The sequence below is a fragment of the Dromiciops gliroides genome, chromosome 4 (assembly GCF_019393635.1).
Source record: "Dromiciops gliroides isolate mDroGli1 chromosome 4, mDroGli1.pri, whole genome shotgun sequence".
NCBI classification, from domain to species: Eukaryota; Metazoa; Chordata; class Mammalia; order Microbiotheria; family Microbiotheriidae; genus Dromiciops; species Dromiciops gliroides.
In genome coordinates this window covers 392,757,846-392,771,995 of record NC_057864.1, presented here as the reverse complement: position 1 = coordinate 392,771,995, position 14,150 = coordinate 392,757,846, and the positions used below count along the sequence as shown (strand labels likewise).

General features: G+C 34.3%; 1 protein-coding gene across 1 annotated transcript in view; it reads left to right on the top strand.

Annotated features, from left to right (window-relative positions):
- Window positions 1–14,150, top strand: part of SYNE1 (spectrin repeat containing nuclear envelope protein 1) — a 583,464-nt gene that overhangs the window by 141,489 nt on the left and 427,825 nt on the right. The window contains 5 exon segments of the mRNA XM_044001388.1: window positions 2,028–2,111; window positions 7,691–7,711; window positions 8,190–8,282; window positions 9,328–9,506; window positions 10,913–10,930. Coding sequence (XP_043857323.1) covers window positions 2,028–2,111; window positions 7,691–7,711; window positions 8,190–8,282; window positions 9,328–9,506; window positions 10,913–10,930 — 395 coding nt within the window.

Below are 14,150 nucleotides of genomic sequence, written 5' to 3'. Positions count from 1 at the left end.
GTCCTGGGCAACTCAAACCTCACAGCCTCAGTTTCCATTTTGGAAAAATGGTAATAATAGTACTACCTTCCTCATAGAATTGTTGTAAAGGCCAAATGAAATCACACATGTAAAGTTCTTTGCAAACCTTTGAACACTATGTTAATAAATGCCTCCTATTAATAGGAACATATTCCTAGGACAACATATTCTCATTTTTACCCTGACCATTTTCCATCTTGCCACTGCAACTGCTGCTGCTCTACCCCCTTATACTACAAGTGACCATGCCTTGGAGAAGCTAAGCAGCTGACCTCTTGACTTCCTTGGATGATTAGTTCCCATTTTTGCCCCAATGCCCCTCCCTATTTCTATCTCTTCCTTGTTTCCTATTGCTTTGGGAACTGTAATCAAATCAATATTGGATCAGCATGTGTAAATAGACGGCTCTAATGTTTGACTTACATCTGTGTGATTTCCCAGTCCCAGAGCATCCTTCTTTGGCCATGACCCCCTACTAAATATGTCATCTCTTTGTTATAGAGTATGATTCTTCTGGACAAAGAATGTATTTCTATTGTATTTATGACTCCAGCACTTAGCATATTGTTTGGTGCATAGCAAATGTTCAATAAAGACTTTTTCATTCATTTAAGAGACAGGATGGAGCCGTTTGTGCAATGGAGTAATAAAATATATTTTCTAATTACTCTCCTTGCTTCTGGGAAAAGTTAACTTATAAAGGGAAAAATTACTCTTTATATATTTACCCATTCATTCATTTATTCATTCAAGTAATAAACATTTTTATTTATAGTTTTGAGTTATAATTTTTATCCCTCCTTTCCTCCTTCCTCCCTGAGACAGTAAGCAATCAGATATGGGTTATACATGTGACAAACTGAACTGGAACCTTGTTAACTAAGTGTATTAATGATATTTATGCTAGCATGTCAATAGGAAATTAGTAGGGTATACTATATGGAATTCTGGACTTAGCGTCTAAAGGACCTGGGTTTAAATGCTACCTGACATACTTCCCCATTGGGTAACCCTGGGCTAGTTACTTAACCTATCTGAGTATCAGTTTCCTCTTCAATAAAATGAGAGCATCTGATTAGGTGGGCTAGATCACCTCCAAGGACCACCTATCCCCAAATCTGGGAAACTCTAATCCTATTCCTTAGTATTGGCCTGATAGACATCATATTCTATAGTAATAACAATAAAGCTTAAATAATATTTTCCACATAACAACTCTTGGAGGCAGGTGGTACAAGTATTATTGTCCCTGTGTTAGATAAGGAAAATGAAACTTTGGGAGAAGTCAAGTGACTTGATAAGGTCAGAACCTGTAATTAAACTCAGGTCTGTCTCCTGGGTCTATGTGCAACACATTTTAGGATCATAGAATCATAGATATAGAGCTTCAAGTGAACTTAAAGGCCATCTAGGTCAACCCCCTCCTTGTACAATGAGGAAACCATGTGTCAGAGATCACAAAATTAGTGTCAGAAGCAAGATTTGAACCCAGTTTTACTGGACTCTAAGTTTAATACTCTGTCAAATATGACTGACTTCCAGGTATGTTTTGATTCTTATATCATCATGATATTTAAATGTCGGTGTGGCTGAAAAAATATTGCATGCTTTCTGTGGCAGTTAGGTGGCCCAGTGCAAAGAATGCCAGACCTAGACTCATCTTCCCAAGTTCAAATGTGGCCTCAGACACTTAACTAGCTGTGTGACCTTGGACTACTTCAGTTCCTCATCTGTAAAATGAACTGGAGAAGGATATGGTGAACCACTTCGGGACCTTTGCCAAGAAAACCCCAAATGGGGTCACAACGAGTTAGACACAACTTAAACGACTGAACAACAACAAAAGGCATGCTTTCATGGTGTTTATATATAGGTGATCTCACTTTCTTTCTAGATAATAGGTATTTAGACATCTTGTTTGTATGTTAAAGGGAATTTTATAATCAGAAAAAGGAAATAAGGCAGCAAATAATAATTTTGATCTTTTGATTTGTATTCTTTTTCAGCCATGTGAGCAAGGACGCCACATGAAAAGAATTCACTCGGTGGCTAACATTGGCACTGCCCTTAAATTTCTTGAAGGAAGAAGGGTAAGTAGATAACAGGGAAATAAATTTTTGCTTGTTTGTTTTTACCGTTGCTTTTTTGAGTTTGGTTTATATTGAAAAGTTTGGAACCAAAAACCCCAATGTATCATAAATTGACATTTAAAATTATAAGAAATTAAAAACACTGCAAAAAACTTCTATACAAGTCAAATAACAAAATGATGATGATGATGATTACCGAGCTTGTTATTTGAAGCATCATTTGATCTTTTGGGATTTCCCAATTTGGGTACCCATTGAAATAATCAGTGATTTCTTATACTGGCTAAAATACGCTGCTAGCCAAATATACAAAAAGTAATTGAATAGATGGTTACTTCAGTAGCTTCTGTAACTCACTGAAATGATAGTGATTGAGTCTCCGTTAATGAGATATTTTGTATGATGGGCATGTCTGGCCTTGATATAAGAAGGGTTGGGGTGGGGAGGGCAATGTGATAATGGCCTTCAAATATTTGAAAGGCTGTCATGTTAAGGACTCACAAGACCTTTTCTGTTTGGTCCAAGAAGGCTTATCCAGAAGCAGTGGGTGGAATATATAGGAGCCATTATGGGCTTAATAGCAGGAAAAATTTACTAATTGTTGGAGAGGGATAGAGTATCTTTAGAGATGATGTACTCCCTCTCCCTTTAGGTTTTCAAGCAGTGGCAGGGTGACCACTTGTTGGGTATATTATAGTGGGAATTCCTTTCAGGTTGTTGAGGTGATTTTGCAATTTTTTTATTAACATGTCTCTCTGTGACATATAAACTACATAGGAAGAAAATAATTCTTGTGCAATATTGGTCCAGTCCTTTCCCACCTCCGTACATCCTGAAATCACCTCACCAATTCATGCTCTCCTCCATGGATCTTTAGGCTGCAAATGGGGCTGTGTCATCTGGATATTTAAAACATGGTTTCTTTCCTATTTCTCTAAGCAAAATAAACCATGTGACTCTATAGCATAAATTTTGTGGGTCATTATGTAGTAGAAGGACCACTAGATTAATAGCCAAAATACATGACTTTAAATACTTGGCTCTGCTGTTTAATCACCTGTCTCACCTTGGCCTAGTTGATTAATTAATATCTTTGGGCCTCAGTTTCCTTATTTACATACAGAGAAGGGTTGAACTGTCATTTTTAAGGTCCTTTCTAGCTCTGTTTAAGGTCCTTTCTAGCTCTTTCTAGCTCTAATTATTATCATGTGGGAAGATTTAATATTAAAGATTTCATCACCAGTTACTCTGAAATTTTTGGTGATGTGGATTTAGTTTTATACCACTGACATGTGAGAGCTATTGCTTGTACCTTTGAGGAATATTCTCTCTGTTTCCAGAAAAATCAATATTCACAAGGGACATTTTCACAAAGCAACGGCTAGAAATAAAAGAAAACCTTCTTTTCTTTTATTTTTTCCCTCTCACTGAAATGTAGGTCAGGTTTGTCATTAATTCTGGAGGAATAAGGGTTGTTGTTTTTCTGTTGTTGTTTGTATTTTACCACCAGATATGAAGTATTATATTTGAGGTCTCAGTTGGTACCAGTTTCACATTATTTTCTTCTGATCTCCCAAAGTGTCTTAGCTGTTCTAAATTCAAAGTAAAAAAAAATTATCCGATTTATATTTTATTCTCCTTATGGTTGCTTCCTTACATTTCTTGTTTTTATAGCTTTTATGATTATTAGACTGTAGGGAAAGAAAATATTTTTGTGGGCTTTTTTCTCTCTTTAAAGACTGCTTAGTTTTATCCTTTCTATCTTCTTTAAAACCCTGTTCTCCCTCTGATATATATGTATGTCTATCTTATTAATAGATTAAATACTCCATTTTCACCTTCTCTATTTCTGGCAATGGGTGGATCACATGGAGGAATAAAAATAAAATATTTTTAATTAAGTACCTCTTCTTAAAGGACATTATTGGGGGTCGGATGGAGACACTGGCATATTGTTGTAAAATTCTTGATATTTCATAAGAGTAAGATAATTTTTAGTGGAATTGTGATCCTTCCAATTAAATTTAATTGGACCAAAATTGCCAGTAGTATTTCTTACAAAACCTGGAAACTCCAACAAAATTCATTGGTGGAATAAATGTCATAAACATTTATTAAGTGTCTACATAGTGCCAGACACTATGCTAAGCTTCGGGTATACAAAAAGAGGTGAGAAATAGTTCCTGCTCTCAAGGGGCTCACAATCTAATGGGGGAGACAACAAGCAAATGAATATAGATAAGCAAATTATACACAGAACAAATAGGAAATAATTAATAGCCAGAGGGTTTAGAAAAAAGCCTGCTGGTGGGTCTGTCTGCCTCAAATCTCTCCCCACTCCTATCTATACTCTATTTAGCCATCAGTGATCATCCTAAAGAGTAGCTCCAACCATGTCACTTCCCCTATTCATTAAACTCCAGTGGCTCTCTATCATCTTCAGGATCAAATATAAAATCCTCTATTTGGCACTCAAAGACCTTATAAGCTGGATCCCTCCTCCCTTTCCAGTTTTCTTATACCTTACTCCCCAAAACATACAACAAAGCCTCTTTGCTGTTCCCAAACAAGGCTCTCCTCCATCTCTCCACTCCAGGCATTTTCTCCACTCATCACCACAAAGTATCTTAGATGTGTTAGGCCGGGTTTCCAAACAGTTCCTCTGGAAAAAAAGGGAATTCTATGGGGGAAAATAATGAATTCTGGTTTGGACATGTTGAGTTTGAGATGGCTATAGTGTCTCCAGTTTCAGATGTCTAAATGGTACAAGAAGGACAGTAATATTGGAAAGCAAATTTGGGGCCAGGTTATTAAAGGTTTTAAAAAGCCAAACAGGAGTTTATGTTTGATTCTAAAGGCAATAGAGGTCCATGAGAGTTGGTTGAGGAAAATTACTTAGTATATGTGTATGGAGAGAATGATTTGGAAGACATTTGAGTCAGGGAGACCAATCAGAATGCTATTGCAATAATCCAGGTGAAAACTTATGAAAGCCTGAATTAAGGTTCTAACTATAGGAGAAGAAAGAAGAGGATGAAACAAGAGATGTTGTAGTAGAAAAGACAAGATTGGACAATTGATTGAGTAGGTGGGGCTAATGTGACTAAGGATATTGAGCATATAGCTTTCACCATACAGAAATAGATATCTACTTCTCCTCCAATGGAATGGTTACCCTTCTACATATTCAAACAGTTCCTTCTTAGATTGCTGAAATCCTATTTCTAACTCTCTGACACTTAGTTCTGTGGTAGAGTAGATATAATAAATATATTCTGAAATCAGAAAGCCTTATGTACCTTTTACTGACTCATTCACAAACACCAGCCTCCTCTTGCTGTGCAGGTTAATTAGTCTTTCCCTCTTTCCCTCACCTACCCCCTTGGCATAGGGAAGAAAATTGCTTTGCACATTTTAAGTATTAAAATAGGGAGGGAATGGGGGGGGGTGGGAAACTTGACACTGGCTAAATATTAGCAAACAATTTCCATTAACAGTAAGAGTACAATTTAACATTTTATCCTTTCTTAGTAGGCACAAGTATACTTGGAAAAGATAATCTATAGGTGCCTGTAGGTTGATTTTAAGTTTTTAATGTAATTCATATATAGGGGAGTGAGTGATATTGGACTAATCCAACTTGGAATTGAAAACTATTAATAAGTTATATAGTATAAAGAGACAAGGATTAAGCGTTCCTTTGTCTTCTACAATGACTAAATAATTTATTGAAGTGTTTTCAGTGACCAAAAAAAGGATGTGAAAAGAGAAGCTAGAGAATGGATAGAAGACAATCAAAATGATTAAAATGATTGAAGATTGGTTTCATTAAAAATGGTTGAAACCAGGGCAGCTATATGGCTCAGTGGATAAAGCACTGGCCCTGGATTCAGGAGAACCTGAGTTCAAATCTGGCCTCAGACACTTGACACGTATTAGTTGTATGACCTTGGGCAAGTTACTTAACCCCAATTGCCTCGCCAAAAAAAAAAGAAAAAAATTGGTTGAAACGAGGACAGCTAGGTGGCACAGTGGATAAAGCACTGGCCCTGGATTCAGGAGAACCTGAGTTCAAATCCAGCCTCAGACACTTGACATTTACCATCTGTGTGACCCTGGGCAAGTCACTTAACCCTCATTGCCCCACCCCCAAAAAAGAAAAAAAAGAAAAATGGTTGAAACCATCAGGATTGTTTATTTAGAATTCATTCAAAGTATTTAGTGTTTGTTGTATTTCTTGCACTCCAGTAGGTGCCCAAGAAAAAAATCACTCTTGAGGATCTCAGGAAGCTTATGTATAGAAGAATAAAGGCTAACAATTCCTGTTTGTAAACATTTGGAGGCTTCATCAGAATGCTTTTAATGTTTAAATATATATGTACATATGTCTACTTATGAGAAAGATTATTTACTGAGCAATTAATCTGTATGTGCAATAAATATTTTTGAAACCGGAGCTAGAGAAAAAAGAAGGCTTAAATTTAACTGAAGAGATTTTAGGTGGATAAAAGGAAAGACTTTTTAATCAGTAGAATAATAAAACATGCAAATGGGTGACCAAAGGAGATTGAGAAATTTCATGCCTTTGAGAGCTTCATGAATAAAATAAATAACTGTGTGTTGGGATGACTTAGACATCACAGAATCACATAATTTGAGAGTTGGAAGGAACTTCAGGAACCATCTAATTCAACCTACTCATGAAAGGAATCTTTTCATAACATATCTGACAAGTGGCCATCCAGCTTTTTTATTTGAAGATCTCCAAGGAAGAGGGCAACCCTCTGCAGGCAGCGCTTTTTACTCTCACATATTATAGGGAAGTTTTCCTGACATCAAGGCCAAGTTGGCCTCCTTGCAACTTCCTCCCTGTTCTTGCTTTTGCCCTCTGGGTCTGAACAAAATAAGTCTAATCCTTCCTCCAAATGGCAGCCATCCACATACTTGAAGACAGCTAGCTTTCCCAGTTGCCTTTTTTTTTCTAGGCTAAACATGCCAAATTCATTCAACCAGTCCCTCTGTGTTGTGAATTTGTGGTCTTTTAGCATCTTGGTTGGCTTCCTTTGGATGCTATCCAGTTTATCAATGTCCTTCTTAAATCATGATGCCCAGATAGGAAGATGATGTTCCATATAAGTTGACAGGGGCAAGGTATGGTGAAACTATTGCCTCCCCATTCCTGGAAGTTATGTCTGCCCCTTTTAATAAAACCTTATATTGTCATCCCATTTTTAGCTGCCATATCACATTGCTCATTTGTTAAGCTTGCAGTTCACTAAAACCCCTAATTCCTTTTTTTTTAACAACAACAATGACAACTGTGGTTTAAAGTCACAGGGCTGGACTACATGAACATGATGTCCATCTCAAATCTCTTATGGATTAAAACAATTTCCCTAATTTTTTCTTGACTTCACCCCTAAGGCTCCATTCTAAAAATAATGTTTTAAACCAACTAAATAAAAATTCTACATTTAAGATTAGTCTTCTCTATAGTACTTAGCTAATTTTCCCTTTGACCAATTAATGCTGCTTTTTATAATATGTATGTCATCTTCTTCCTTTGTTTTCCATGTCAGTCCATGTACAGAGGATCACCGGTTAGTACAAGATTCTGTAGAACTTTTAATTGCTGATTTCTTATAGGTAAAAAACACCTAAGTTACATGATATTTCTAACTCCAAAGTAAGTGCATCATTTTAAAACACTTGCCATGTTCTTGGGTTCCAGCCAGCATTCGAAGGGAAAGAGTTACATCTTCTCTGTCTGACATTTTGTTGGTAATCCTTTGCATGATGTTGCACTTTTTTTCACCATTAAGTAAAGCAAGTATTCACAAATACTTGATGTTGAAAAACTAAAATATCTTTTTGTAATGCACCTAATGAATGTCACTGATGATTCAGCCAAGATTGTCTAATTGAATGTTTTTTATGAGTTCAACACGCATTTATGTACTATTACACAGGCATGTTTAAATTTCATTGTTATCTGATAAGCTCTAGATGATTATACCAATAATTTAAAAGAGTTTCCATTACTTGTGGTACTAGTCTCTTTTTTATTTTTTTAAACAGATTAAACTAGTGAATATAAACTCCACTGACATTGCTGATGGCCGACCTTCTATTGTCCTTGGCTTGGTTTGGACCATTATTTTGTATTTTCAGGTATGAGGATAAAACATGATTACTATTTTACTATGTTATTAAATACTGATTAACCTAGAAGAGAAATAATCTAGAATGGCAAAATATAATTTCTATAGCTAGGATGATAATGATTACCTCTCAATCCTTATTCCCTTGCCTAAGTCCAACTGTGTGCTAACACAAGATCCCCAAACTGTAATGGTTGGAAAGGGGAAAGGGAACAAGCTAGGATCTGTATTATTCTGGTTGAAGGTTGAAATTCTATAGAGAGAGATGGCTAGAATTGGAGGTGGGAGGGTGGGAGTGTGGGAGTGTGGGAGTGAAGGCCAAATAAGGCAACAGGTGGAGGACGTTTTTTTTTTCTTTCTTAAATAACTCTCTTCAAGGTAGAATATTATAATTTAACTAGATACTAGGACTCTTATAGATGAGGAAGAGAGGAACTAATTCATCCTCTTCCCCCAAAACACTGTACCAACAATGACATTTAGTAGAGAAGAATGTTGTTCACATCTCATATTTTGTATGTATGTATATATGTATGAGGCAAGATAACCTGGAGGTAAATTTTCTTAATGTTTTATTTATAAATTAAATTTTCCAAAAGCCAGGCAATTCCTGTGTCATATATCATGAATAATTAATTATATATTTAAACAGTAATTTGTACTCTAAAGTACGATTCTACAAAACAGTATGGGGAATAAGAAAAGTTGTGAGGTGACCTTTGCAGCTGAGGAATGTAGCTTTATTATCAACTAAATGGAATGATGCATGAATCCCTTTACATCTGTAGGTCTCTGTTTTATTAATTATCTGTTTTAATTAGGAGCATTGGATTATTTGATTCATGGGATGCCTTCCTGCTCTGAAATTCTATATTTTTATTATACTTCACCATTTCAGATAATGTATTATGATTAAACCATGATCAGTGGGTTATTTTTTGCATTATATTTCTTTTACAATTTATTGACAGAACATTTAGTACTCAGATGCAAAACACCCAACAGAGTACCATAGTGCTGGTATTTATGCTGTATCTGCTTTTGTTCCTTTACAGATTGAAGAGTTGACAAGCAACCTTCCACAGCTCCAATCCTTGTCCAGTAGTACATCTTCTATGGACAGTGTCCTCAGCTCAGAAACTGCCAGCCCACCAAACAAACGGAAGGTGGTGACCAAGGTCCAAGGGAATGCAAAGAAGGCCTTATTAAAGTGGGTGCAGTACACGGCCACAAAGTAAGTGTCTCCTGAGTTCATTTGGATTATGATCCTAGAGGAAGCAGGATGAATCACTGAGTGCTTTTTAAATTTCTATTTAGGCAAAAGTGCCAAGAAATGTTTAAGGGGCTTTCCTGCTGTTCATTTTGCTTTGTTATTGAAAAGGGGCTGTTTGATAAGAAAGCTAAGCCCATTTCTTCATGCTTCTTCTTGTACAAGAACCATTAAGGGGATTAAAATTTATGCTTTTCCTAATTGATAGAAAGGACTATGACTTCTATTATAAGTCATTGTGGCTGATATTTTTGTCTTTACAATTAATTTTTCCAGAATTAATTTGTAGCTTCAAAACTGTCTAATTCCTCTTCAGTATTTTCATTTCATTTTAGGCAAATGATCTGGAGTTCAGCTTTTTAATAAAAACTAAGTTCCTTCCTGTTTTATACATCTTACTAGAATTTTCCTTTCTTATGATTTTTTAAAACTTTGGTTGTAGATTTCTTTGTAGGACCCATTTTTATGCCTTTGAGGCTAAAGATTCATTGCTTGTTATCAATGTTTTTAGATGAATAGCACAGCTGTGTGAATCAAAAAGAAATTAGAGTTCTCCTGGAACTCCAAGAAAAAATAACAAATAACTACTCCAAAATGATTATCTTTGCAGACAAAATCAATTGGGGAATTTGGTTGATCATTCTAATAACTTAAGCATGAAGGAAATGAAAAAAAAAATGTTCATTTGCTTGAATATTTCCAGTTCATGTTGAATGGATGTTTTGTTAGATTAATAGAAGAAAAATACCTTCTTCTCTACCTTATTTTATGTCACTTGGGATTCCTATTTTCTATATCTGTGAAGTAGAGGTTAAAAAAAAAGTATTGTTCCTTAAATAAAATACCTACTCTACTGGGGACTTGCAACATGATTCAATAGAAAGATCACTGGTTCTGGAATCAGAATATGAATTCAAATCCAGATTCTGGTACTTACTACCTATGTGTTCTCAAGTAAGCTACTTAACCTGTCTGGGCTTCAGTTTCATAATATATAAAATGAGAGGCTTAGATGAGATGGAAACTAAGGTGCTTTCTACTTTGAGATTAATCATGTTATGATATGTTGAAGATTAAGGAGTTTCATTCTTAGAATGTTTAGGAAGTTTCAGTTCAAATGAGTTATATAAAAGAAGAATGTGAATATTTCTTCATATAATGTCTCTAATTTTAAAAATATGAATTGTTATTAGAAGTTAAATTTTCTAGATTTTGTGGTAGCTAACATTTTTCAGTACATATTAACATAAGAACTATTTCTAAAATGAACACACTGAGGTGGTTTCTAATTTTAAAAAACCTTATGTTTCAGCAAATCTGTAATAATCTAGCTGTTACTAATATGTACATATTAAATCTTAAATGTGCAGGAGGAGCAGAAGGGCCTGGTAAGTGGACACTGGAATATACCTGCCATGCCTGCACAGTCTTGTGATGGTTTTCCAATCTGTCTTAATATGGTATATGTAATCAATAGTGTTGCTTTTGTTCATTGCTTCATACAGCATTAAATTATTTAAATACCAAGAAATTGGACCAGCATTTAGAGTTTCAACATTTTGAGATAAACTGACCCTGAATTTAATGCTGTTAGAGCAGTTCTTCATTTTCTGTTGTCTTTCCCATATTTCGTTAGGCTTCAGTAATGTGCCAAGTTACGATGTGTGATTATCTCTAAACTACTCCCTCAACTGCCATATTTCTGTGATGTCAAGTTAGTGTTCTTCTTCCTGATCTGCACATCTTTCCTGTTATTTGAGGACTGAGTATTTTACATTTTATCATCCTAACAAAGGGATGTGTTCTATTTTAGAATTGACTTATGCAGGGAATATTAATCACTGTGAATTACTGTAGTAAGTAGTTGTTTTTTAAATGTGGCACATCAAATTTACAAATGGAATGGAAAGTCTATGGGGAAGAAAGATTGTTTAATGATTAGTAAATAAGTGAGTAGAGACAAATTATGATTTCTATGAAAATCTGAAAGTAATGTGGTGGCAGAAATATGCCCGAATACCAGGCCATTCCAAAAACTTCAAATTCAACAATATTTGTTAATTCCTACTATGTACAAGGCACTGGATTAGGTGGTGGAAATGCAAAAAAAAAATAGCATTTCTGCCCTAAAAGAGCATATGGAATGGTAGTGGTGGGATATATACAAATAACTATTATATATGAAAGTAGAAAAGAAAGGCAAAATGGTGAAAGTTTGTACCTAGACTATCACTATTATGTTGCATTATTATAGTGTAGAGATTGTGAGTCAGGAGTCCACAAAATTATTTTTAAAAAATATTTATAATTATTTCAATATAATTAGTTTCCTTTGTAATACTTCATATTTTATTTTATACATTTAAAAATACAATTCTTAGAAAGAGTCCATAGGATTCACCAAATGATCAGTGAGGTTCATGATACACATAAAAATTAAGTACTCCTGCTATAATAGAAAAAGGAAAATGTCTTTTCTGAAGCTCTAAAAAGAAAAACAATCAAATTATATTATGTATATTACATGTAATTATATATTGCATAATTTACCAAACTAAATATAAATGAGAATCCATTATTGCAGTTTCACTCATATCAATTCTAGAAGCCAAATCCTAGTATGATATAATCATGAATGTAGAGAAACCTTTTCATATAAATTTTTTTTAACAAACTAAAATCTTACAGAAAAGTTTTAGAACATAAACATCTTTTGAAAAAAGAAAAAGAAAAAAACATACCCTCAAGAAGAGAACATTTCCTGCCATTTGGAATGTAATATAGAAAAAATGTGAAGCTACATATTGAATAGACTTTGCTAAAGTTCTTTTCAGAAGCCTCTTTATAGAGTGTTTTGAAGTTTTAATTGGGGGCTTGAAGCCTAGGCCTACATAGTTTATGGTCTAGAAGGCCTTACCAAGTGAGACAGTCTAAGTCTGAATCCATTTCTGTTTGTTGTCTAGGCTAACTAGGCTCAAAGAAACTTGGAGAATTAGTGTAGAGCAATGAAGAAAAGTGGTGGATTTGAAAGTTTTAATTTGATGCAATTTGGCAAAATCAGAAAATATATGAGAAACTCATGAATGAATGGTTAAATAAAGTGAACAAAGAAATAAATGACACAGATGGTCTGTTCCTCTGTAAGAAGTATGGAGTAATAAACTATGCCTTCAGGTTACTGACATAACAAATTGTAAAATTCTCTATGTAAAGGAGAAGAAAAAACAGTAAACCTTAAAGTGTGCGCCAAAACACTATAGGAGGGGATAGTGCTGGTATGCTTGAGTTTATTGAAAACAGTATTTATTCATCTGTAGAGTTAATAAATAAATTAATTGAATAGAAATTATTTCAGCACAAATAATTTTAATGTCTTTTGAATGCATTGGCTAAACACTGTTTAAAGTGGCATATGCACACAATATTTCAACTTTAATTTTGCTAAGAGTATCAGACAACATTTTTAGGAAGCAATCTATTCTTATAACCATTGTAGTCATCACATATTTTGACTTGCACTTTAAAGAAATTGGATGATCTAGTTCAGGAAGAGGTAATATTATATCCCATGTATATCAGGTATAACTATATAATAAGTAGACCGATTTTAAAATAGACAAATATACCAACATTAATTTGCCTTAAATAGTATGATCCTTTAAAGTCAGCTTCAGGACATTAACTTTGGACTTATTTCAGTGATGTTGCTATTGCTCAAAATATTTTTTAAAGTAATAAACATTTTTATTTATAGTTTTGGGAAAACTCAGAAACAGTATGATGGAAACTATGTATAGATCAACATCTGACACTGTATCCTAAAATAAGGTCAAAATGCGTACATGATTTACACATAAAGGATAATACCATGTGCAGATTAAGAGAGTATGGAATCATTTATCTGTCAGATTTATAGGCAGAAGAATTTAGAACCAAAGAATATATAAAGAGTAAAGCAAAATGTAAAATAGATAATTTTGATTATATAAAATTAAAAAGTTTTTGCACAAACAAAACTAATGTAACCAACATTACAAGGGATGCCAAAACATTTTTCAACACTTTTGTTGAGAATTGCCCTCACAGCAAATTTATGAACCACCAAGAAACTGAACCAGTCACATTATTTAATTGCTGCACATCTTTTTTTAACAACAAAACCCTTTCATTTTACTTAGATTTGCACTCTAAGCAATTTTTTTTACTATTTCCAAAAGCCAAACTCACCATCAAAGGATAAAGATTTGCCATCATTGAAGATATTAAAAAAATATGTGACTGTCTCTGAAGGCATTGGTGAGAGTGGAGTTACATAAAGGTTTCATGAAATTGCAGTGCTTTTTAGGAAAAAATGCATATTCTTCCATGATTATAACTTTGAAAGGGGAGGCAGCAGTCATGCTTGTTAAAATATTGGTGACCCTACTTCATAATCACATTTTGCTTATGTTAGGAAGTTTGTCTTAGAAAATCATATAATGACGACTTACCCTAATTTGGAGTATTGTTGCTTTCACTCCTCTCTATTCACATTTTCTTAGCTTCTTTTGCCCAACTTCCTTTTCTTTTAACGTTTTTTTTTCTTTTTAAACAACAACAGATAAGCAA